Below are 27,732 nucleotides of genomic sequence, written 5' to 3' on the forward strand. Positions count from 1 at the left end.
TGATAAAATCCCAGTTGACTGGTGAAAATTCACAATGATGGCGATGATGAAACTGATGTTGAAGTCCGATGAATAATAAGAGTCACTGCAACGAGTTGAAATGTCCGTGAAGACGATGTTGATGATGATTAACAGTCAATTTCAGCAATCCATGGGTTGAAGCGTGTTCATTGAACAGGTTGATGATGTTGATGATCTCGATGAGAACTGATAATTTCTCTCTCAAAATAACTGCAAACAGTTCATTGATGCATAAACTGCTCTGATCTGATCTGGTGAAGTGATCTCATATGATGTGATGTGATCTCCTGCTCTCATATGATGTGATGGTGTGATGATAGAAACTGCAGCTATATATACTAAGTTTCAACTAATCTAGAAGCTTCTAAAAAATGTCACCACCATGGAAGGTTCTAACACCTTCTTCCAAAAGAACATTCTCCTATAATGGAGCAGTCAAAAATCCAGAAGACTCTTGAATGACCTCATTGAAATCAACAGTGTGTCAATAACATAGCTAAGCCTATTGTTCCTAATCTCTATTCAGAAATAACAATACAACTCCTTGGCCTTTAAATAGGCAAGGCCTGCATAATAAAAAGACATCTGGAACGTTCTTACAAACATGCTGTGGAATGTACTTGATCATTCTAGGCTATTCTTAAAGAGGAAATAACTAATAGATTAATGTAACTGCTTTCACAATTCCTCTACAATTATTCTTATATATAACACACCAGAGAGCATCTAGAAACCCAAAACTTCCTCGGCCGCAAGGGTCGAGCACTCCGCGCTCGAGATGTGCGCTACGCGCACATAATTTGGTGGCGGTTGCAAATCCTCCCTAATTCTGATTTCCAAAAGTTGGCATCTCTGAGATGGCCATCCACATATGTGTAGATAAAACGTATGTGCCAAACGATCTTGATAGAAAGTGCATAAACCAGAAAAAAAGGCATAGCATTCGTGCCAGTAGATGGGACTTTTTCCAAGCAATAATATTACGCTGCCCCACATTAGTTTATCTTTGACATTGTTAGCAATCTTCTATGTTCTCATATTTCTGCTCATGTTTCTCTTAACGTGCCATGAACACATGTCTGTGCATCCACTGGGGTGCCACAAACACATTTTCGTGCAATGGTCATACATTGCAGAGGAGTGCATTACATGCATGATTGATTTCATTGATTAGTTCAGCTTATGGTCAAGAGGTTTAACATTATTGTCTCAGGAGTGATTCCCTTTTTGTCTCGCCCACCAGAGGTGAAGGCGAGACTTAGGGATCCAAATGTCGTCCGTCGTCCGTCCGTCACAAATCTAATGACACATAACTCCACAACCGTAAGGTGCTTTTCAACCAAACTTGGATGGTAGATGGACTTGGGGGACCTGCATGTTATGCTGCAGTTGGAGGTCACATGGTAAGGTCAAAGGTCATTTTCAGGTCAACATTAAAGTTTACATGCAAGACTCTCTTATGACACCTAACTCCGCAACCATAGGTCACTTTTCAACCAATCTTGGATGGTAGATGGACTTAGGGGACCTGCATGATATGCTGCAGTCAGAGGTCACATGGTAAGGTCAAAGGTCATTTTCAGGTCAACGTTAAAGTTTACATGCAAGACTCTCTTTTGACACCTAACTCCGCAACCGTAAGTCGCTTTTCAACCAAACTTGGATGGTAGATGGACTTGGGGGACCTGCATGTTATGCTGCAGTTGGAGGTCACATGGTAAGGTCAAAGGTCATTTTCAGGTCAACGTTAAAGTTTACATGCAAGACTCTCTTATGACACCTAACTCTGCAACCGTAGGTCACTTTTCAACCAAACTTGGATGGTAGATGGACTTGGGGGACCTGCATGATATGCTGCAGTCGGAGGTCATATGGTAAGGTCAAAGGTCATTTTCAGGTCAACGTTATAGTTTACATGCAAGACTCTCTTATGACACCTAACTCCGCAACCGTAAGTCGCTTTTCAACCAAACTTGGATGGTAGATGGACTTGGGGGACCTGCATGTTATGCTGCAGTTGGAGGTCACATGGTAAGGTCAAAGGTCATTTTCAGGTCAACGTTAAAGTTTACATGCAAGACTCTCTTATGACACCTAACTCCGCAACCGTAGGTCACTTTTCAACCAAACTTGGATGGTAGATGGACTTAGGGGACCTGCATGATATGCTGCAGTCGGAGGTCACATGTTAAGGTCAAAGGTCATTTTCAGGTCAACGTTAAAGTTTACATGCAAGACTCTCTTATGACACCTAACTCTGCAACCGTAAGTCACTTTTCAACCAAACTTGGATGGTGGATAGACTCGGGGGACCTGCATGTTATGCTGCAGTCGGAGGTCACATGATAAGGTCAAAGGTCATTTTCAGGTCAACCTTACCTAACTCCGCAACCGTAAGGTGCTTTTCAACCAAACTTGGATGGTAGATGGACTTGGGGGACCTGCATGTTATGCTGCAGTCGAAGGTCACATGATAAGGTCAAAGGTCATTTTCAGGTCAACATTAAAATTTACGTGCAAGGCTCTTAAGGCAAGTGTTATTCCATCCCAGTCATATTACAATGTAGTTTTGATACAATTCTGTTGCATGCCCTTGCAAATTGCGATATTTCTGGTTATTTTTATATGTGGGCGAGACACAAAATTGCTTTTGCCTTGTTTTTAAAATAAAACAAATATAGACTGAAAAAATGTCACTCGCTGATTACGGTGAATGGCACATTAAGAGTTAACTAAGATACATGTAGGTTTACATGAATTTACAAGTTTCAGATCGAAGATAATATGGTAAAAATTGACCTTGATTTTAAAGAATTTCTCATGAATTGCTTTCCTGCTGTGAATTCTTACTTTAATAAAAATGTATTTCATCAAACGTTGTTTTTCAGTTGAACCCACATGCCCCAGACCCTGTCAGAATGGAGGGACATGTGTGAATGGAGCCTGTGTGTGCTTCCCTGACTATACTGGAGATCAGTGCCAACTGAGAACTGGAAGTAAGCATAATACATTATACAAATAATGCACGTATTAAAAGCGTGCGACAAACGCCAATTAATATACCGCACCGAGGTCCCAGGATCGATTGCGGTATATCCATTTGGCAAGTCGAGCACAGAGTTCATTATTTAGGTCCTCTATGCACAAGAATGCGTGTATTGTTTGTTTTATGCACCCCCCACCCATGTTACTGAGTTGCCCCAATGCTATATTTCATCTAAATTCTAGATACCAGAACTTGCACTATCCTGCACTCTGACGTCAGAGTGCAGGATAGTGCATTTTGGATGCATTAGTGCAATTCACTGATTATCATGTGATCCGATTTGGACCAATCAGATTACAGAACATTCTTGGGAGTTGTATAATGACCTGTTCAAAACTGTATTCTGTAATTGTTGTAGGCTTTGCACAAGGATGACTTTGTTCCAGTAGGGAACCAGTTGATACTTGCACAAGAAATGTTAACAAGAAATCAGCTTTTCTTTTGTAGAATTTTCTGGAGTGACAATTGATAAGTCTGTTTACTGTATGTAGAATACAAATCACTGATAATTCATTCTTCCAAAAAATGTATGCTGTATCTTGATGAAGTAAGACCAATTAAGCAAATTCTTTGGTCTTTTTTTTACTCAGAAGGTCACATTTAATGTTATTTTCTGTGAGGGAAGCAGTCAGATAAAACTTTTGCTCAGAGAGAAATGATCTGATATGAAAAAACATACATGTCTATCTAATTCATGTGATGATTTGATGTTTAACTCTTTTTGCGCTTGGCCATGAACCCCTCCGTGATTAATTATTTTTAGGGAGGGAAGGGATGGATTGTTTGCTTGAGCTTGAAATTTGCATGGCACCGAGTGTGCATTGGTACAAAGTATGCGTGGAAAGGGTTTATATATTTATTTATTTTGTTTTTGTTTACACAGGGTAACCCCATCAGTGGACTAGGCGCTGTTTTTCTTGGGGGCCCTGCATACAAATAACAAATAATACTTATAATAGATACAAACAATGAAAAAGTATTAAACAAGGAAGAAAATATGTTCAAAGAGACAAGAAAAGGTTTATGATTTCATTTTTTTTCTTGCAGCTCCACCTGGTCGATACCTCATCACCATCACCCCTTCCATACGGCAGATCCCTCGGATAGGTTCAAACTTCAACTTGGCCTGTCAGGTATCAAGCAATAGCCCCTATCTGGATCCACAGTGGAGAGGAGCCAACGGACAGCTCATTCCATCAGCTTCATTGGGTAATAAACGGGCAGGTTTCATGAAAGCATCTGGTCTGGTTTCACTGACTAACTAGTTGTGAGCCAATTACATGCAATGTTTTAAGTAGCTTATAACAAATTTCAGTAAAGATTGCTGATTATTGTGTTCCCCAGAAATCACAGAGATAATTCTTTATGCCCATTACCAGAGATCAATTAATTCATTAAACTATTTTTTTTGCATTATTATATAGGAGGTGCCGTGGCCGAGTGGTCTACGGTGCCAAGCTAAACATGGAAAGTCCGGGGTTCGATCCCTGGCCACGGCACCTATACCCGTAAGCAAGGCATTTACATGTAATGTGCAATGCTCTCTTATCGTGCTTTCAAATCAATGGATATACTAAATAGTTGTATTGGTAACTAGGTGTGCATTTGTTTAAAAAAATTAAATGAAGCAACTTTGCTTGGCTTCATAGAGTTATAACAATTGAAATAGCCTCATAAATTACTGTTGAGGGATGTATTTCAGATGTTCTGCTAGAAACAGATTACCCATGCTGCATTACTGAAGAGGACTTATAGATATCTGATAAATTATGTGTAAGATTGGAAAGTTTTTGTGTTATTTTGAGCATTTTGCTACAACCACAAACCTTTGTGTACATACACAAAGGTTGATGTTTATTGTGTTATTTTTGGCAATTCCATACAGTTATCTGCCTTTGTGTATATCTGACTCCTATTCTCTGATTTTTTTTAGCAATGCCTTGTGAAAAATCTCATGAAATAAGAAGGTGGACAGATGATTACTTACTAATCACTAGAGACTTTAACCTTTTCTTTTTCTGTTTCGCCTCACAGGTGCAGTTGGGCGCTTATACACTGTCAAGACAAGTCAGAGATCGTCAATCCTCTATTTCAATGACCTGATGAGCTCTGATGCGGGAAGCTACTCTTGTAGTACAGGACCACTTACAGCAACAGCTAATATTACAATTAGTGGCTCTGGAGGCACAGGTATGAAAAGTATTCATTTGTATATTTGACCTTTGAGCGGGCATGGTGGCTCAGTGGTAGAGTGTCAGCCTCATGAACAGGAGGTTGCAGGTTTGTTCCTCGGCTGAGTCATACCAAAGACTTATAAAAGTGGGACCTTCTGCCTTCTTGCTAGGCACTCAGCATTTAGATTGGAGACGGGCAATGATAACATATTATGTTGTGCAGGGCCCACTGGTAGAGCAGTTTCCCAATTGAAATGCTATCTTGGGTAAATGAAATATTATTGCTATTATTATTATTAGGCATGCAACACTTCATGATTTTTACTGATTTCTACTGACATCTGTTATTGTGATTTATTTTGTGATTTTTGTGATTTTTAAGGTAAAATGATTTCACGAACTTATAGCCAATTGTGAAAAATCAGTGTTTTGTGAAATGCCCCCTCTACAGCCTAAGAAATTTGTGAGATACCTAACCTACCAAATCCAAGCATTGATACATTTCACACAGTAGTATTTTTGGAACAAAATGCTTTGCAATCTATTTCATCTTGTATTCATAATAAAATCATAAAAAATGTATGCAATTTTCTAAGAGTCATCTCATGTGAGTCATTCTTTTTAATTCTTGTAAACTAGTATGCATACATGTATGCTTGTGTGGAGCGTTGTGGCCCAGTGGATTAGTCTTCTGACTTTGAAACAGAGGGTCATGGGTTCGAATCCTAGGCATGGCTTAATTTCCTTCAGCAAGAAATTTATCCACATTATGCTGGACTCAACATAGATGAGGTGAATGGGTACCCAGCAGAATTGATTCCTTGAATACATGAAGGCTGAAATTCAGCCCGAGCTAAGGCCGGGGTAATAATAATAATAATATCGCGACTTGGAATAGAATATTTCTAGGTAGATGGCGCTATATAAATGCCTATTATTATTATTATGCATGCAAATTTGTTCATAGTGAATTGTAGGTAGTACATGGAACAATGCTTTGATAAACCTGCATCATAATCATCTTTCTTTTTTTGTTGTTTCATCCCTCAGCTTTAGAGGAACGTTGCTTCCCTCCCTGTGTGAATGGAGCAACCTGCTCTCAACGCAGATGTGTGTGTTTGCCTGGTTATAGTGGTCCAGCCTGTGAGAATATAGGTAATGAAAATTCATTGGTATCAGAAGGACTCAATATAACTTTCTTCACATATTTTGGCAGTGCAGAGTCACTTTGGGACATGGCACAACTTAGCTCAGCAACTTTTTTTATGTACAAATTTAATGGGAACGAGGTCTTTGAAAATGATACAGACAATCAGTCATATTCTTTCTTGAAGCTATAGCAAATTGATATATCCAACATTGCATGGAGAAAATGATGACATTGTTTAATATGACTCATGATGTAATAATGACGTCATTATGACATCATATGATATGAGCCGTAACATCAGAATGTAATCATTCTCCAGAACGGACACTTCATGCTTCAAACATGAATTAAACACTCTCTGCCAAAATTTTGAATTTATAATAGGGCTTTTCTTAGTGTATGTGATAAAGTAAGACCTCTAATTATATACACAAAATCCACATTGTCTTGGTTTTGTACCATAGTACAATTGAAACCACTTTTGTGAATGTTTTTTTCTTTATTTTTAGATTGCATTGATATTAATTTGCATTTTAAAGAGATGACACAAGGAATTTCCTGAACACATTATTTTCTTCTCCCATGTAGAAACCATCCATGTCTTGCCTGACATACCAACACCCGACAGTGAGCCCAGGATAGGTGATCCTCTCAGACTCCTTTGTCAGGCTCCTATTGGTAGTACGTATGGAAACCCCATCTGGTTGGATTCAAACCGCCAAGCTGTACCAGGAAGAGTCTTGGGTAAGTCAGGCCTGTTGGTTCTTTTTCTTTTTTTTTCATTGTGAGTTGATGCGTCATGTGGCTCTAAGCCTCTAACTGAGGTCTGCGGGCAAAGCTGTTTGGTTGTTCACATGGTGTTTTAAGCAGAGTGTGAAGTATTCTTGTATGAATTCCATTAAAAGTGGCACTTGATTTTGAATGTTCCCAGGTAATGGCAATTGTATATGGACTACCCGACTCAAGGAGCAAACTTGAATTTGAAGAATTGAATATCAATTTTTTTTTGTTTTTATTCAAATGTCAGTTAAATTCTCTAGAGAAAGCCATCCTTTTTGGTAAAATTGATATGTGTTCTTGCATAGATTCGTTAAAAAGGGGAATTTGTTTTTTTATTGTTTCCAGGTAATGAGAGAGTGTATGTGGACTACCCTACATCAGGAGCTACCCGACTGAATCGTGGAACACTGAGTCTCAATTTTGCCTTTGTTTTAATTTTTTCTTAGTAGAAGTCTTTAGAGAAAACCTGCTCTTTGTTCGAATGAACGTGTATTCTTGTAGACATTCCTCAGATAGGGGCATTTATATTTTATTGTTCCCAGGTAATGAGAGAGTGTATGTGGACTACCCGACACCAGGAGCTACCCGACTGAACTTTGAAGCATTGAGCCTCCAGGATGCAGGAAGCTACACCTGTCAAACGGGGCCTCTCACAACCATCTATGAGATTGATATTCAAGGTATGAGGAAAAGGAATGAGATAAGAATGAAAATGAGATTAGAAATAGCAATCTTTTGACAAGCACATTTGAATGTTGTAGGATTGTAAGGGAAATCTATGTACAAGATAAAATGATGTGGAATTATACACTCCAATTGACTTCTTTCTACATTCCTCAATTATTCACAGCCATCCTTCAAATGACATCAATTGTCATCCGATATCCGTGCATGTACATGTACATTGTAGTGGGCAATATAAGGCTATAATAATGATGCTTTTACATGTTGCTTGTCTGTAGACTTTTAAACTTTTTTTCCAGAAAAACCTATTTTTGTTGCAGTAAAGAAGTTGTTCATTTCCTGATGGTTGACTTTCAGTTCTTTCATATGTCTCACATTTTCAAACATATAGGTGTCTGTGAATATGAAAGTACATGTTCATGATCAGTGTTTTTTGGTACTATGACCCCAAAGTGGTATGTATCATGGATTGTTTTGCTACCTGTGGAGCATATTATCAACATTTGTGACCTGCCACACCCAAACCAACAATAAGTCTACAAAAATGAATATTGAGATTTTTATTGAGCTTGAAAATTCATTTCCTAAGCTTTAAAATGATATATAATATGGTAAAATTGACCAACAATAACCATTGCAAGTACTTGATTGAATGCAGAGGAAATTCAGCTAGAGCTTAAAAATAATGAGAAAACAAGGTTTGAAGTTTGGGGTTCACTCAAGCATGAGATGTGCATACTGTGTAATCTCTGTGAAAATTCCAAGCCGTCTGAAAAAAAATAGTGTCCATAAGGCGGCTTGTCAAAGGTGTGCGTGCGTCTTTACCTTTATATTCCACGGCGATCCCGCTCAACGTTCCATTGTCCATTTTTCTTTCCTACGGGTCAGTGCTCTTGCCATTCAAGACGCCACCGTTCCCTTTTGCAGCGAAAACGGAAGCGTGCGCTTTGATCTTTTCTTTTGACACCACCCGGTTGTCTCTCCGATAAGATGTTTCTGCATGAGCGCCCTCTATGTCCACGATATCGGCATTTTAGGCAAACTATTAAACGCCCAATCTCTAGTCACTGATCTGAATATTGTTGTGTCCTTGTATCGGTGTGCGTAGTCCAGTGGGGTATATATTTTCAAAAGTTACGCTTTCACATTTTTTGGGGAGAATTTTTCGTTTCGGGTTTCAGTATATGACAAATTTCAATTAGATTTAGATTTCATTTCTTTAATAGAACAATTAAGCTTTAGCCCTTAATAGCACGAGCATGTTGTTTTATTTTGAAGAACATACCGTTAACATATTGAATTTCTGAAAGTAAGTGTTCAGGCGAGGGTAAGATTTTTTTTTCATCACACTGAGCCCACACAGTCAGCATTGTCGGGTGAAGAGGAAAAATATGGAATTGTCCTTAACATCTTTGTAAACGAAATGCAAAAACCCACGCAAAAGATACAATATAAATCATACCTTGGTCCAAAAATGATGGCATTTAAAGATATACATTGAAACGCTACCGTGACAAAAAATAACAATAAATACATAAAATGCAACCGTTTTTTTTTTCTGGTAAAAAGGTTGAAAACTAAGGGCAGCGTTGAAATTCAAATTTGAGCTTAACATAGGCCTATGTTTAATTTAGCCCTCTTATATATATGTTCACTAGCGTACCTACAGGGGGCAGACTCCCCCCCCCCCCCCTCCCCCTGACGAGTCACAACCCATGCAACGGACCTATCCCCGACCCCCCCCCCATAATTTTATGCATGGTGACCCCACCCCTTCAAACCAGTCCGCTCGGGGGGAGGGGACTTAATTGTTTCAATTTTCCTGTTCTACATACAATATTCAATTTTGTCAACTTAATACTGATGGTTCCTTTTTTATCCAACTTCATTTCTTCCTTTGAATTTTTCTAAAACTTTTCTTTACCTATTTTCTTTTAGCCTTCACGTTTGACTTGAACAATACGTGTATATTGCCGTTGATTTCTTCTTCCTATCAAATATCTGAATTAATCTGCAATGTGTGTCTGTCAAATTATTGCAAATTAGATTCCCAGTGTCTAAGGTAAACATAATTTACCGACGTAACACGAAAGCCTCTTTGGCCTAGTTTCCCTTCCAACTTTGTACCTCACCTCTTAATTGTATAGCTGCATTCTGTATAGCTTGCATATTCAAATGCGCACCAAAAATAAATTAACGTACAGTACAGGAAATGGTAATACTTCGGTCATATTTGCTTTACGGCGGCCATACAGCGAGTCGAAAACAGCCGTTTTATTCATTTTATTCAAATTTCCTATATTTAGCTGGTACAAAAACTGTTAAAATGACTGTTTTCGACTTGCCTTAGAACAAATGTGACCGAGGTATTTAGCATACGAGATCAACAAGGATGGAGTGCATGCTGGTGCGGATCCTGCCGGAGTAACACAATACAATCCAATAAGCGCCGTAATTATTTTGAACAATAGTTGGGCTCTCAAAAGTATTGTGGTCTATTTTGTGACCTCTACTAAAAGAAGTAGTGGGTCTATACGGGGGTCTACATTCTGCACATGGAGGGTACAGTTATGTAGTGAATCCAGGGGGGGATCCGGCCCGTGTGCCGGCCCCCCTTTGAGAGCCATTATCAATTTTGTTAATGTAAATATGCCATTTTACACAAGTGTGTCCCCTTTGAAACTCACAACATGTATTTTAATGAGAATAATGTCGTTCATACCCAAATGAGGACCTTCACTTTAGCCTGGTAAACACCCCTTTTCAAAATATATTTGGTTATTAAAATCCCGGGGGGCACTTCCATTCACGAGTGGATACCATGCGCGACCATGGGGTCTCGAAAAGCACCCTAAACACGTAATTTCCATTTTCTGAAAATGCACCCCTTAACAAGTATTGGCGTTTGAAACCCTACCCTTTACAAGTATTGGAAACAAAACGATACTCTTGGCAAATGTTCCCTGAAATGAACCCCTAAATAACAAGTAAAGGAATGTTTTATTGTTACGGGTCCTTCGGTCGTCGGCTTTACCTTATTTGGTTTAGTACGACCCCACCTTCTACACCTCGCGCAAATCGGACCCTAAACACGAAGTGTTGGGGGCAAAAAAGACATCCTTTATAAAACATTCTTTGTTTTATCATCCCCGCAAAATTCGACCATAAACACGTAATTTTCCTAGCAAAATAGATACCCTTTTTTCATTATTTTTGTGTTTTTGACACCCTTATCACGTTACGTAAAGTGCCCTATCGTGAAAAAGACATCCTTTTTACGTGTTTTTTTGGTCGCGCATGGTATCCACTCGTCAATGTAAGTGCCCCCCCCCCCGGGACTTGACATCCCGCAAAATCTTTCCCATAATTAGATTGCAATCCATTCTCTTTCTTTTTAATCTAAATATAATCTATGTCTTTCAGGATCATGATATGAAAACCCTTTTATAACAAACATGATAAAGGAAAAACGCGTCTCAAGTTATACATGGTTCATTGCCTCAAATATACCAATCATCTTCGCTTGTTAATGTTTACATTATCACTGATATTATTCATGTTATTCGTATTATCATGTCCATTAATATCACTTCAAAGTTCTAATTATCACCATCATCATCACTGTTATCATCATCATCATTCATTCATTATCTATTTCCAATCGTTCTCCAGTATCAATTTTATAGTTTATATCATTAAAAAATATGAAAGATAATAGTAATGATTATGGTGATGTTGGTAATCATGAACATTATATCCGTTCTGTGAGATAATTTATGCGATTTTACACGCTAATCGCTCCTCGATGATGGCGAAAGAAATCTTTTAAATAGGACAACAGAAGTCGGGATGGTAGTTACTGCATACACGTACTTTAATACACTACATTATTACAAAAGATTCCCCATCGGGCGGGCCAACGGTCTTTTGAAGTAGGTTTATCTATTGAAATTACGACAATAATCACGACGGCGGATATGGGGAATTAAAGACTGTGAGCGTCTAGCTCTCCCATTGTTTTCTGTGGCGACCCGCTGAGCATGCTATTGTCAATGATTCTCTACTATACGGGTGAGTGATCTTGCTCTTTCATGATCATAGGCCTGGGCAATGACTAAGAACAGTTCGATGAGTATCAATGCCAAGCAATCCTGAAAGGTCAATAATGTTCAATTCTCTCGATGGAGAAGTTTATATCATGGCCCTATTTGCTTTGGCTTTTAGGCCAGTAAGTGTACTAACTAATATTAGTTATAAATAAATAATCACGTTTCATCTATTTTAGAGTAATGATCTAATGCTAATATATCACTCTACATATCTCCCTGCAGCTTACGGCCCCATATCTTCACCCGTGAAGTACAGAATTTTGAAGCTTAAATTATTGAACATAATGACATCCTAGTATTGTAATGATGTAATCACTGCAATATAGATAAAAACATTAATTTAATTCTACTCACATTGATTTTACTTTAGAACAAACTCACCCCACCCCCTCTTCTATTTCTTCTCTTTCTCCGTCGTTATTCTTCTTTTCCACCTTATTATTCTTCTTGTTCTCATTATTCGCCCCCTTCTTCATATACTCTTCTTACTCCTCCTTTTCTTTATCTTTTTTTTCTTCTTCATATCCTTAGTCGTCTTTCATTATTCTTTTTTCTCCACCTCGTTCTTTTCTGCTGCTTCTTTCTTTTCCCTCCTCCCCCTTTTCTACGTCTCCTCTCTTCTTGTTCTTCTGCCCACCTGCTCTTCTTATACGTCTTGTACTGCCTTTCCTTCGTTCTTCTTCTTTTTCTTCTTGCATCTCCTTTTTTCTCTATCTTTGTTTTTCCTCTCCGTATCCTTCCTCATCTCTCATTATTATTATCATCCCTTTTTACTGCTCCCCCATTCTACATATACGTCTGCTTCTCCTTGGTAATTCTCAGTCTTCTCCTCCTCCTTCTCCCACCCGATCGATTCATGAAGATGAAGAGAGAAAAACATTAACACAGCATTATAAAAAGTGGGAACAATTAAAAAACAATTAAGAAGGATGAGAGAGGGATGGTTTTGCCCGGTTTCCACACGTGCGGGGTTGGCTGGTCTGTCTGTCACTGTAGACTGTCCTCTTTTTATTACTTTGCTTGTTACTTCTTTTCTTTCTTTTTTTTTCTCTCTTTATTTTCCTTCCTTCTGCTTTTCTTTGTTTTGTATTTTTTGTACTGTCTAATTGTTTTATGTCTCTTCTGTGTGTGTCTGTGTGGGGGGGGGGTGCACTCGGACCCTTTTCTTTTTTTTATTGTAAATTTCATTCAGTTTAATCAATGTTGAGTAATAAATTGTTTACATAACTATTGTATGATTTTGTGAATTTATATTGGTTATAAATGGTCAATTTTTGTTATTGAATTTATCCATTGTATATGATTATGTTAATACCATGAGTATTTGTACGATGATTTGTATTGAACTGAATGATTAATAAATACTATTACAAAAAAAAAATAATGAAATAATAGAAATGTTAACGAAGATAATACTTATAATAGAGAAATGAAGATGATTGCGATAATAACAGCGGTGATGACGATATCGATAACTATGGGAGGTTATAGACCATGAACAGCACAAGATATCAGGAGCAATTTTAAATATGATTACATGACGATTTCGATACGAAATATTTGTCATAAATCTAGATCTAGTACATTAATGTGCACTTCAGGGGCGGATCCAGCTTTCGCCAATAGGGGGGGGGGGCGATAAATATTTTCAGCAAAATTTTTCTCGATTGGCCGCCATAATTCTATTTTTGTTGGTTTTTCAGGGGGTAGTCCTAACTGAAAACTGAAGTTTTAAGTAAATGTTAGTTTTTATTGTTATAAACAAGATAAGGTTTCTCATGTGGTCATAATATAAAATGCGAGCGCGAAGCGCGTGCAAACAAATTCGAAGATTCTGAGCAGTTTTTATAATAATGAACAAAGATAAGTATCCAACTAAACAATGCGAGTGCGAAGCGCGAGCCGAAACGTGAAAATTAAGGGACTCAATTAGGACTGTTTTTAGTGATTAGTGAAGAGGATACAAGTATCACCAATTAAATAATGAGTGATATTCCGACCTGAAAACTGGACGGTGCGTTTTTATTCAAAATTAAAGAACAAGCTTGTTTGCATGTCTCAAACAATTAAATGCAAGCGCGAAGCACGAGCTTAATTTTTTGATAAACTGACATGATACAGGAGCATTTTGACAAAGTTTGGAAAGAATTTCCAAAGAGGATAGGTTACTCACAAATAAAACAATGCGAGTGCGCAGCGCGAGCTAAAAATTTTGATATAACAATTTGTGTAAATCAAACAAAAAATGAAAGCTTGATGCGTGAGCTAAAATATTGTGTGCAAATTGATTTCAGAACTGGATATATAAAGTGCCATTTAATCCTCTTGAATGGGATTCATTACACAGTTAATGCGAGCGCGATGCGCGAGCGAATTGTTTTATATAAAGTCTGTTTTCCAATTCTTCCCCTCATCTTTTTCTTGTTTCCTTTGGGGGTCGGGCCGGCCGTTACGAGGCTGTAAATTACACATCATGGGTATAATAGCTCTTTCTTACTTTTCTTCCTGCTTTTCGTAGTTTCTATCAAGAAACACTTTTTTCTGCAGGTTGTCAAAAAATAGGGGGGCCGGGGCTGGCTCGGCCCCCTCCTGGATCCGCGCCTGCACTTATCTTTGTAGAATAATGAAATCGCCGCTCAATATCGATAATTCTGATGATCGCTATAACATGTGAGGGTGCCGTGGCCGAGTGGTCTAAGGCGCCTGGCTATACATGGAAAGTCCGGGGTTCGATCCCCGGCTACGACACCTGTGCTCTTTTATCCTGCATTCAAATAAATGGAAATGCTTCACGCATTATTTGTAACTAGGTGTGTACTTGTTTTTTTTTTTTTTAAAGCATACGTGGTACAGTGTGTTATAATATTGCCTCAAAAATACCTGACATTTGATGGAATTCTGTGCTTATATCGCTCATTTCTCAGCACTTTTACCATTTTCTTTCACATGGCTATTTGACAAATATTTTTCATTTATACAAACAAACACTTCGTTGGTAAAATTCATTGCATTCTGATCGAACTAATTTTCTGATCGTTACCACAATTGGTATTTATCTTTAATTCCGAACATTACGTTTAATACGTTAAACCAATTAAATGAAGTTATACTTTAGTCTGTTATATGTTTTTATGTTGTACACTCATGCCCCGAGAGGGGATCGATAGTGTGAATAAAATGTAAATCTAAATCAGGGGTGGATCCAGCCTCCGCCAATAAGGGGAGGATGATTTCATTTTTCACCCATATTTTCCCCGATCGGCCGCCCAAGGTTGATATTTGTTTATTTCTTTGAATTGGTTGTCCCAGTAGCGTAATGATTATTAAAGTTATTTCCAAGTCTTCGCCTCATCTTATTCACTCGCCCCCTCTACTTATGTTTCCCCTTCTTTTTCTCCTCTCTTTTTCTTTCTTTCCCCCCTTTTTTTTGCTCCGCCAATGGGGGGGCCCTATGTAAATGTAAATCCAACCAAGAATTGGGTCTATACAACATAATGTCTAAAGGTCGGGGGCGGATCCATGACAGGGGGAAAAATTAGGTTCGCTTTCAAGGGGGGGGGGCACTTTTCTGTTTTGGCTGCATTTTGCATTACAAATTTTAATTGTGCCTCTCATAATGGGGGGGGGGGTAGAAAGGTAACGGAAATTTGAGGATGCTGATTCATTCATGGAATACAATATTCAAATAGACGACCACAATTTCGTAAATATCCAGTCCACGCGCATGCGTACTCTCATTCCGAAGACGCAAGTCATGAATTTTGGGGAAAATGTTTTTAACCCCCCCCCCCCCACCTGATCACGAATTCTGCGAGAACACAACTCTGCTTTCTCATGAATATTGATTTCGATGCAGAAGCAGCAATCGGGATGCGCACGCATTTGATCAAACAACGAAAAAAAAAGATTAATATTAATCGATGACAGTCGTTTTTAACACAATCGGACATTGATGTCGAGGGACATGGAATCGCTTATCTGGAGAACCCCTCTCAAATTTCCCACTCTCTCAACTGTATTTCCTCCATTTTTTTCTCACCCTTCCTCTTTTTCCATCCCAATATCATTTTCTTATTTCTCTCTATTTCCCCTTCCTTTCCTCTCCCTTTGACTTCTTAGTTTTCTTTTTCCTCTTTTCACAATCTCTTTTGGTCCCGCTTCTTTACAACATGGAGATAAAGAAAATTAAGAGACAATATGTTATCCTGGGGAAATTGTTGCCCGTCAAAAATTTTTAGAAACTATTTAAAACAGTTTCTAATAAATCTTTGTAAATCTTTGATCTATCTATGCCTAATAGTTTCAAGCTGTTCCGGTCATATTTATTTTATCATTCTATTTCCTTCTGTTTTTTTTGGAGGGGGGGGGGCTCTCGACACTTGTTTGAGATGCGAGTAATAATTAATATTCTAAGTCGACGTGAATTCTACGAATGGCTTGGGCCTACGAAACGAAAATATGTGGAATCTTATTTTCCCACCTAAAACATCATGAATTGACTCTCTTCCAATTGCAAAAAAGAGGTTTTCATGTTTATTGCAGCAAATTCCTAAGATCAGTAACGATTTATGACATGTGCGTGATTTTTTATTAAGCTACCGTGGCTTTATGAATGCACCAAAACTTCCATTATAGATGCGAACCACAGTTCAGAACAGTGACGCGAAATCTCGATCCAACAGTCAATATGAACATGATGAAGGCACACTTTTGTTTTGGTCGTAGAGGGAGCTATTTAGAATAAATTCTTCGGCCTTTCGACAGAAATTAAGACTTGCAGGAAAGACGAACAAAAGAACGGTGGCATCAAAGGGCCTTTGATGGAGACCGTTCCTTTGAAGAGAAGGGAACGTTGGGCGGGAAAGCCGAAGCGAAAACCCGGATGCGGGAAGAACGATGAAGAACGGTGCATGGACTTTTGACAAGCTACCTAAACATCTTGTATATTTTTTTTTATTCAACTTCACGACTTCAAATTTTCACAATATGAAGAAAGAGAATTTCTCTTTCAGATAAGCTATTTTTTTTATTTTTGGATTTTAGAGACGTATTTTGCAGACTAAATTACTATTTTCGCTATTGACAGAGAACCTTACCTGGCGACTTATTGATTGTTTTGGGGTGGTAGGTCACATTTGTTGTCCAAGAAGTTGTTCGTCTGATACCTTGATTTTGATTGGCTTAGAAGTACAGTTCCTATGTGAACTGTTGGACAAAACATACTTGGTCAGATGAAATAATCTGAAAAGTCCTTTTATGAACACCCACCTGGATCTGATTGTTCTATATTTCACCCCTCTTCCCATTTAGGTAATGAATGTGTGGATCCTTGTCTGAATGGAGGAACTTGTACGTCTGGAAGGTGCCTCTGTCCCAATGGTTACAGAGGGCCACAGTGCAGAATTCATGGTAAATAAGTGTTACTTATAGGCACGTATTCTGAAGTTGGGTTTAACTTAGATCATGGTCTAACTCTGTGCTAAAATTTTGGGAAGCCAAAAGTGTCAAAATTTTATTTAAGTTGTATGTTTCTTATGTTTAATGTGCTCTTTCTTGATCCATTGATGGTGAAGGCAATCATCTATTTATACTTCCTAGACAATTATGAATGATTTGAGAGCCAAATGAGCAGAAATATTATATTTCTACTGTTAGTGATTTATGTAACAATTTGCTATCCATACTTAAACCACAACTTTAAACCTGAGTTTAAGTCCAGAATACGGCATTAGTATTTATTATGGTGAATAGTATTTTTCCATGCGTATTTGTATTATGTTGATATGTGAAAAATGATTTTAGTAATCATAGATATGAATATAAGTGTATTAGGGATGGATTAAGATGGACTAGACACAGTACATGTACTTTAGACTAGTGTATACCAAACTATGTGTCAAATATCACAGCTGGTCTATAAAGTACTTGTAAGCATGGAATTTTTTCCCATTTTTGTGTGAATGGTGAGAACAATGTGGATTGAGGTGATTCAAAAGACTCCACATTAGAATATATGTCGAAACCTGTATGTTTAGTTAGTATATTGTGTTTTTACACTGTGCTGCAGGTCTTCACATCACGATATATTTATTCATTTATTATATTTATATTCATTGGTTTACTAAAATGTCTGATTTAAATCTTCTCTGACTTGTTGAAATACAGATGCCAATGCCTATGTGATCCGAGTCATACCTGTGGACCATACCATTCCTGTAGTGGGGGAGCAGTTGAGAGTCATTTGTGAGGTGTCTGCTGATAGCCCATATGGTGCTCCTAAATGGATTGATCCCCAGGGAGATGAAGTCATGAGTTTTGCCCCAGGTAGGTAGAAATGTGCATGCCACCATATTCATTAGTTACAGCAATGATGTTTTTTGTGAACTATGTGTGTGCTAACCCTTCTTTATGTTTTCTATCGTTAACATGTGTTCGGTTTCTCAAATATAAACAAAAAGTAAATAGATGAAAATGCTCAGTGCTTTTCAAATCATCTCATTGCATGGATATTGATCAGACTTCCACCACAGTTTAATGTGTTTGTAAGAAAGTAACAAATTGTAACCTAAACTATAAATACTTTTAAATCCCTCTCATTCTATAAATACTGATAAGCTTTTCACCACATTTTCAGGTCCATTGGGCAATGTGTATACAGAAACACCTACTTCGCTGTCAAGAGAACTGGTATTCACCAGTCTGACGGAGTCTGATGGAGGCCTGTATTCGTGTGTAGCTGGTCCATTGATGTTCAACCATACAGTCATTGTACATGGTAAGCTAGAATGCAATTTACAGGATAAATAACTACTTGTTGAATTTCTCTTTATTGTTCACCCATTTTTTTTTTTCCATTTCCTGGTAAAATTTTATTTCATCAATAATTAATCAGTTGTCCTTTCTTCCCATTCTATTTTCAATCTTTTTCTAACACCACCTATAATTGTTTTGATCAACTGGAAAGATGTCACAGTTGATTGGGGTACCATGAACGTACATTATATGAAGAATTCTGCAATGAAACTGTATTTTCTACATTAAAAAAAATAAGTATGGCAATGCCGCTAGGCGTGAACTCCCAGTCAAATACATTTCTGGGACCTACCTTAAATTTGTTACCATGGTCTAGTTCATATGAAAAGAGTGTCATGCTCTCAAATTATTATGGCTGAAGTAGAATATGAAATGAAGAAAGAATGGAATCAAATGGTGGGGATGGGGGAGGGATGTATAAACATTTGTGATTGTTTTATAGAATTGACCAGAATTAAAAAGTATATTAATTAAAATTCCCCACCCACACTGCCAATAAGTTAGAAAATTGTCATTCCTACATACATTTTCTTCATTACAAAATATTTAAAATTTGTTATTCCTTTCTAACTAGGACCAAATATGATTGACATTGAAGAACCTGAGAGTCCAGTCTACAACATTGGTACCAATGTCTCCTTCGTCTGTCAGATTGCTGAGAACAGTCAGTATAGGAATCCTACCTGGATAAACCCAAGAGGGGACACTGTACAGCCATTGGATCAAGGTCAGTAATTTTCTACTTTTTTTTTTACGCATTGCAAACTCTTACTCCCTTGCTCCCTGTGGAGGGGACTTGTTGTAGTGGTTCTGACTCTCGCCTTGTAAACAGAGGGTCATGTGTTCGAATCCCACCGCGGTCTGGCGTCCTTTGGCAAGGCGTTAATCCACACTTTGCCACTCTCGACCCAGGTGCTAAATGGGGACCTGGTTGGATGTGAAAGTCATTGTAGCTTGTCCAGTACTGTGTGCGCCTCACCGGCGACTGACTGGAATACTCCCCAGGGAGAGTAGGATGTGCACACATTGTGTGTGCAGGAATTATTTATTTTTATTTAACAATACAAATAAGCCTCCAAAGCAAAGGATGTATATTGGTTGATGAGAAATAGCTGCAGCCAAAATCTAGCTTGCCTAGTATCATACTTTAAAAGTTATGTATTTTTTCTACTTGTTAGGAGGCATAGCCCGTCTTCACACCGTACAGACCTCAGCGTCTTCGTCAACGCTAAATCTTGTGGGCGTGTCTCCTCTAGATGCAGGGACATACAAGTGCGTCGTTGGAGACTTCCAATCGTCAGTCAACGTCATCGTCAACAGTGAGTATCACAAGCATGTCATGATGGGCAAGTTTATCAAAAGTTTGTGCCAAGTTTTCAGCAGGACTCCTGCTATTGGGATGCTATGCATCTTTTGATTACAGCTATCCTGCAGTCTCCATTATTTTGTCTATGGTTACTTATAATTTGTCATGAGAAGCTGTTGCAGGATTTCTGCGAGAGAAGCCCCGCTCTGATTTTCGACAAGGTGTCGTACAAAATATGTATAATAATGGTAATAATAATAATATTTCATTTTAAGACCAATTTACGGCATCGGCTGAATTGTATAAATCTTCTGTACATAAATAAAAATATGAAAGCATATATACAGCAAATATCAGTGATATATATTGTTTTTCTTATTTTTACCAATTCACTGCAAAATATTACAATGAAAATACATGCAATGCATGCATGATATACCCATAGTATTCCATAGATAATTTTTTGTGAAGTCTCAGACATGCTTTTCTAAATCTTTCACCATAGTTGAGGAATGTGAACCCCCTTGTCTGAACGGAGGAGAATGCATCAATCAAGAGTGCATTTGTCAGTTCCCTTTCACTGGACCAATGTGTGGACAGCTGGGTAAGTTTCAAAACCATGTGTTCAAATGTGAGTATAGGTTTAAATTCAATTATCAGTATTTTTAAACCATTTATTATAAAGTTTCTGGCATCTGTACCACCATACAAACCTTCAAATATCTCATTCTTAAAAAAGGCATTATTCTGAAATATTTGTATTCTTCTGTAACCTTTCTTTCAGTTTTTCACTTTCTATTATCAGTACTTTGAAGTAGTGTGTCCTAAGCAGTTAAATTTTATTAATATTAGTATCATTATTTGTAATAAAGTATCCTGTATAAGTAAATTGTCTAAACATAGCTGCAAATTCAGAAAGTTGGTTTAGAAAAGACGCAGCACAGATATTTAAAAGGTTGCATACCTATATTTTTTTTTAGTGTGCCTGTATTTTTCATTTCGATGTGAATCGTTTCCTATTTATGGATTGATAGGTTGACAAGTATTTATGATTTTTATGATTCACTTTTTTTTCTCTGTAGCATCGATGAGGAGATGCCTGAGACCATGTTTGAATGGAGCGGAGTGTGTAGATGGTGTGTGCAACTGCCAATATGGATTCACTGGTCCACAGTGTAACCAGACAGGTAAATTAGATTGTGTATGAATTGAATTGAGTTCAGTCCTTGTGGATAAAGTTGAATCAATCGCTAAATACCAATGACCAATCAAGATCACTGTTGCATGCGCACTCTGTTTGAAATACTGACTGGGAGCTAATCAGTGCAGCTCTTTCATAATTGTATTTCATCGCAAACCTTTGTGTTACAGAGGCCAGGTGAATTCGAATTCAGGATAAATTCCTAGTATACCAAGTCTGAACCAATTTATACTGAGTGATACCATCTTGAGTATAGTTGAAGTCTCCTGAATAGAATTGAAATAGAATTCATATGTATTTAAACGAAGAGAGCTCCACAGGAGCCAAATTGCATTGGATTGAAATGCATGGAGTGTAGAATAAATTCAAATGAGTAAATATGAAATAGCAGTAATGGCTCTGCAATGTGTGTAAAAGCTGTTGTGCTGCTTTACTGTAGAGCAAAGTGCAATAATTATAATATAATTGCTACATGTATGATCTTCCTGTAGATGAAGGTATTGAAGAAGCGAGTGGAGGCCAGGGGGGTGTTTCACAAAGATTTAAGTATGACTTAGAGTCGCACTTAAATGCCTAGTTGCGCGCAGTATAAAAGGCATGACAGCATTGGTCAGATCATGCCAAGAGGACGCGCACTACTGCGTATTGATCAATTAGATTGCGCGTTGCATATCTTGTACGCGTTGACATTTAAGTGCGACCTAAGTCATACTTAAATCTTTGTGAAACACCCCCCTGGATTAGGAGAGCTGGGTTGAGGGTGTATGGTGGGGGGGATGGGATCGGGCGTGATAGACAAAGTGAACAAGAGTAATTGTTGTGAAGTATGGGATAGATCTTGGCATCGTCTTGCAAAGAGTTATGTTTGATCCAATCAATCGTAATTCTTTGGAAATCCATTAGTGTCATAATTTTTCTACAGGAAATTAGCAAAATATCCTTAGTAAACCAAAGTAGAACCCAAATTGTCAAGAAATCAATGAATTTATGGATATACATTCATATCTAATTTTAATTTTGAACAAACATGAATTTTAGATGTTGACTTTGCTGGCTTTCTATAGTTATGATTGGTTGGATCAATCGCAACTCTTTGTAAGACTGGGCCCTAGTCTTGTAACATTCACATGAATGAAAATTCTTTTGAACATTCACTCTAATACTATTACTTGTATGATATTCTTGTAGATGAAGGCATTGTATGGGTGAGGATCCCGGATCAGGATAATCCAATCCTCGGTGCCGATGTAAGCTACATCTGTGAGGTACCTCAGGATAATCCCTATGGATCGCCAATCTGGATTAACCCAGAGGGACAGCAAATCCAACCCATGGCATTGGGTAAGTTGTCTTGCAATTGTGCAGTTCTTCTGCCTATGTAAATCTTTTGATTCCATGAAAGATTTGATCCAAGCCTTTTGTCATGTTGTATCCTTGAATTTGTGTTTAATGAAATTCTTATTGTCTCTGGGAAACAAGTTATAATTTGAATCATGCAAACGCACATCCCAAGGTTTTTATACTACATTGTATATGTGGTCATTTGTGGGGAGTAGTTTGGCATCAATTTTCTGTAGCAATGTGCCAGCAACAGGTTCATCGGGTAGAAGATATTTAAAATAAATGTTTCAAAAGGTCTCTAGGCATCATGCTATTTTTTTTATGGCCTGCATGAAAGTGTTGTATTGACCCTATGACTGGGACTCGCACCATCATTCTTTCCCTCAATTGCTTACCAATGAATATTTAATCCTACTTTTATTAGAAGACAGCATGAAACTCCACCTTCTCCCCGAAAGACCTGGCAATAAAAAAGTGAAGCTTTATCAGGGACCAGTGCATTACCTTTGTCTTGAATCAGGGTTGACGTTATCAGACCCCTGTTTCACCCGCAATTGTATCTTCTTTCTCTTTGAATTTCAGGTGGTAATGTTCACATGAAGACTGAGCAGATATCCCAGTATGCAACACGTCTCTTCATCATGGACATTCAGTTTGAGGATGAAGGGCAGTACATCTGTGCTGTAGGACCTCTTAGAAGACTCTTCAACATCATCGTAGATGGTGAGATTCTGGAGAATGCTTCACATTAAAAAAATATACTCTGGTAATGGTGACAACATAAAATTAAATGTCCATCAATTTGAACAAACCTAACAGAATAAGTCTATAAATAAATGATAACTGCCAAACAATTTTTCAGAAAGAAAATTCTATTTACAGAGTAATGAGCAAATAAAGATTGGCTTGGGGACCAACACTTTGTTAGATACACCTGGAAAAGCAAACATGATTTCAAGTAAGCCTGAATTATTTTCATTTTTTCAACCATTTCCTCTCCAAATTAGATTTCTATTCTAGACCTCAAACTTATCCCTAATCTGCTATTTGTCAGATAGCAAATATTTTCTTTGTTGGCATTGATTGGAACAGTCCTATCCAGTGATGATGTCGATCGGTGTGTGAAAAGTGAAAATAAAGACAGTAATATGTTTTGTCTTTCTTGTAGTGCAGTTTATCTGTGCTGTGTGGTCTTGTAGAAGTCTGAGCAGTGATGCTAAGATTCTGACAAATGCTTCACACATTTCATCCTCCAATCCACACATAGTAGGAAAGATGAATTCTGTCATTCTAATAGGCTTGCACAGAGATAACTCTGTTCAAGGATGCAACTAAAGGACTACTTGGTAGATCGACTTCAAATTTAGTCCAAGTGTGCATATATGAGTGTTGATGGTCTTATTATTTCCGGGGGGACAAAGGTAAAAGTTAAGTAGGCTTTGTACATGGACTATCCTGTACATGGAGGCAACTCACTGTCGAACTATTTGAAGAATTGACTTCAAATTTATTCCAAGTGTGCATTTATGAGCGATAATGGTCTTATTAGTTTTGGGGGTACAAGGGTCAAAGACAAATAAGCCTTGTACAGTGACTATCCCGTACATGGAGGCAACTCACTGTCGAACTATTTGAAGAATTGACTTCAAATTCAGTCAAAGTAATGCATATAAGAGTGATGGTGGTCTTATTAGCTTAGGGGTACAGAAGCAAAAGAACAAAGGTCACAGGGGTCATTATATACATTGAAGTAAGGGAATCACCCACATTTAGTATGTTTGAAGCACACCTTAAGGCTTATCTTTTCAGTAATACTCTAAAATATTTGTCATTCATCTTGTTATGCGCAGCAGAATATATTATCACAGTAGCTGCGCAATATCAACGCTCTTTTATTATCCTTTTAACCCTCAACGAATCGCGCAATATTTTCGCTGCGCAAAATTTTTTGACCGGGCCGTTCACTGACTATTTACTTTCAAGTCTCGCGCAACTTTTGAGACCAACTTTGCGTCACCCGGGTACGTAGTTCCGAAATTACGCAACATTATGTAAGTGCATGTCAGACCAAAAATTGCTCAAAAACGTGATTTCGTGTACAAAGTCAATGCAAATTGTGTTTTCAACCAAAATTCATAAATGTATGATTATTTTTAGTTTTGCTGGTCTAAATGTATTTATTTTATGCTTTTTATGATCACAGAAGAGTCACCAACAAATTTCATTGAAAAAAACAATGAAAAACAAAAGGTCAAAAAACAAAGAAATACATAAGAAATTACAAAAACAATAAAATACATAAGAAAATTATTTGATATCGCAATTTTTTTCATTTACACTTGCTAAGAACACCACAAAGAGTTTCTATACCAAAAATTAGTACATTTGGAGCTTTATTTAGGGAGTTAGAGGAAAAAGTATGATTTCGCATACTAATTACACATAAATTAGCATAATCACTTAATAGCGATTCGCATGAAATAAATTACTATACAATCTTGTAGATTATGTCCCAGGCAACCTGCGTGCCAATTTTCGGCGCAATCGCGCGGTCGACGGCCGAGATCTTAGGGGGGGCCTGGGAGGCCCCCCCCCGGCCATATGAACTCCAAAAATACCCCGGCCTAGATAGGGTTAATATCCTTTTTTTTCCATTTTTCAGAGGTCGCATGTATCCCACAGTGTCTCAATGGAGGAACCTGCCTCATGGGCAAGTGTTATTGTCGAGATGGCTTCACTGGACCAGCTTGTCTACAGAGAAGTAAGATTTTTATAGATATTTATTTTTTTAGTGATGAGACAAGAGCTCATAAAATAATCAATCCTATATGGCATGCATAGTCCAAAACAATATGGTGTTTTACATGATGGCTTCACAGGACCAGCTTGTCTACAGAGAAGTAAGATTTTTATCAATATTTCTTTTTTAGTGATGAGACGACAGCTCACAGAACAACAGATCCTTCATGGCATGTATAGTCCAAACCAATATGGTGCTTTACATGGAAAGTATTTCTTTTTGATGTGTAGAATAAAAGTGACCAATGCTTTTCAAATAGTAACATTAAAAGATATCCTTTTGTAGCATCCCAGACATTCCTGTTTGTTCTTTAGGATATTAGTGTCAAGATCCCTTCAAACTATATCCCATTACAATCATGTGTGGTCCAATGCATATGTCTCCATTTCTTTTACCATTTTTTCTTTTACAGTTCTCATTTGTGACCCACCCTGCTTGAATGGTGGGATGTGCCTTGCTGGAGCCTGTAACTGCCCTGATGGATACGGAGGGGAAGCTTGTGAAATGCCAGGTTAGAAACTATGTAGGATGTTACCCTAATGGGATGGTCGCAGAAACATGAAGAACTTATTATTTATCCTTATCACCCAACTTATGAATCTTTTGATTTTATATAGAATGTTGAAATTTAAAAATTTGTAACTTGTAACTTGTTTTGGCTAATCCATATAATAATCAATTTTTTTTTTTTTACCTTTGTTAGGCGGCTTGTCAAAGGTGTGCGTGCGTTTTTACCTTTATATTCTGCGGCGAACCCGCTCAGCGTGCCATTGTCCATTTTTCTTTCCTACGGGTCAGTGCTCTTGCCATTTAAGACGACAGCGTTCCCTTTTGCAGCGAAAACGGAAGCGTGCGCTTTTATCTTTTCTTTTGACACCCCCGGTTGGCTCTCCGATTAGATGTTTCTGCATGAGCGCCCTCTATGTCCACAATATCGACGTCTTAGGCAAACTATTAAACGAGCGATCTCTGGTCACTGATCTGGATATCGTTGTGTCCTTGTATCGGTGTGCGTAGTTCAGTGGGGTGTATATTTTCAAAAGTTACGCTTTCACATTTTTTTGATAATTTTTCGTTTCGGGTTTCAGTATATGACAAAATTCAATAAGATTTAGATTTCATTTCTTTAATAGAACAATTAAGCTTTAGACCTTTAGCACGAGCATGTTGTTTTATTTTGAAGAACATACCGTTAAGATATTGAATTTCTGAAAGTAAGTGTTCAGGCGAGGGTAAGATTTTTTTTCATCACACTGAGCCCGCACAGTCAGCATTGTCGGGTGAAAAGGAAAGATATGGAATTGACCTTAACATCTTTGTAAACGAAATGCAAAACCCCACGCAAAAGATGCAATATAAATCATACCTGGGTCCAAAAATGATGGCGTTTAAAGCAATACACTGAAACGCTACTGTGAAAAAAAACACTAAAAACATAAAATGCAAACGTTTTTTGGTGGAAAAAAGGCTGAAAACTAAGGGCAGCGTTGAAATTCAAATTTGAGCTTAACATAGGTCTATGTTTAATTTAGCCCTCTTGTCAATTTGTTTTTGCTGTGAAATGTCCTTTTTTGAGGACTCTTTTTTTGGCGATTTTGCCCCCCCCCTGTGGAAAATCCTAGATACGCCACTGCATTTGAATTCTAGAAACTTATATATTCACACATAATACAGATGCCGTGCAAAACAAACGAATAAAATATCATTTATTTGAACTTTAAAAAATAAATTGGATGCTCAAGCTGTCATATCGGTCATTGTAGCTTAAATGCACAATTCTTGAGTTTCATTGCCCGAAATTCAGAACAAAAAGTACTTTCGTTACTTTTTAAGACCATTACAAACATCTTTACCTTCGAACGAAATCAAAAGCACTTAAAAATGAATATTGAAATTATCAAAGTTGAGGTAGTCTTGACCATGAATAGAGTCGAGTGTTTATAAAGGAATTATAGCGTCTTCTATTAATCCCATTCTACACTTTAATGACCGATGAAAAATATCGCGTGAATCAAAATGCAAATTAACACATTTAAGTGACTCCGACATGATATTGGACAGGAAAATCTATATTTTTTTTACCTTGGATCCGTCTTTATTCTCTTATATAAATTTCCCCTGTGATCTAGAGTGCTCCGTGACCTAGTGTTCTTGATTACCATCCTGGAGCCACATAACCGAAAGGGGTCTGGGGCTGAGGCCTCCACAAGTACCATGATTTTATGCATGGTGACCCCACCCCTTCAAACCAGTCCGCTGGGGGGAGGGGACTTAATTATTTCTTTCAATTTTCCTGTTCTACTTATA

The 27,732-nt window shown here is 37.8% G+C and overlaps 1 protein-coding gene across 1 annotated transcript in view; it reads left to right on the top strand.

Annotated features, from left to right (window-relative positions):
- Nucleotides 1-27,732, top strand: part of LOC121419513 — a 331,043-nt gene that overhangs the window by 177,635 nt on the left and 125,676 nt on the right. The window contains exons 97-113 of the mRNA XM_041613966.1: nt 2,910-3,017; nt 4,115-4,276; nt 5,102-5,257; nt 6,292-6,396; nt 6,980-7,135; nt 7,714-7,851; nt 17,275-17,373; nt 18,130-18,288; nt 18,599-18,739; nt 19,352-19,504; nt 19,956-20,096; nt 20,589-20,687; nt 21,166-21,270; nt 22,473-22,625; nt 23,208-23,348; nt 25,288-25,386; nt 25,838-25,936. Of these exons, the coding sequence (XP_041469900.1) occupies nt 2,910-3,017; nt 4,115-4,276; nt 5,102-5,257; nt 6,292-6,396; nt 6,980-7,135; nt 7,714-7,851; nt 17,275-17,373; nt 18,130-18,288; nt 18,599-18,739; nt 19,352-19,504; nt 19,956-20,096; nt 20,589-20,687; nt 21,166-21,270; nt 22,473-22,625; nt 23,208-23,348; nt 25,288-25,386; nt 25,838-25,936 (2,214 nt within the window). The remainder of the gene's footprint in view (nt 1-2,909; nt 3,018-4,114; nt 4,277-5,101; nt 5,258-6,291; nt 6,397-6,979; nt 7,136-7,713; nt 7,852-17,274; nt 17,374-18,129; nt 18,289-18,598; nt 18,740-19,351; nt 19,505-19,955; nt 20,097-20,588; nt 20,688-21,165; nt 21,271-22,472; nt 22,626-23,207; nt 23,349-25,287; nt 25,387-25,837; nt 25,937-27,732) is intronic.

This window comes from Lytechinus variegatus, chromosome 8 (genome assembly GCF_018143015.1).
Source record: "Lytechinus variegatus isolate NC3 chromosome 8, Lvar_3.0, whole genome shotgun sequence".
Lineage (NCBI taxonomy): Eukaryota > Metazoa > Echinodermata > Echinoidea > Temnopleuroida > Toxopneustidae > Lytechinus > Lytechinus variegatus.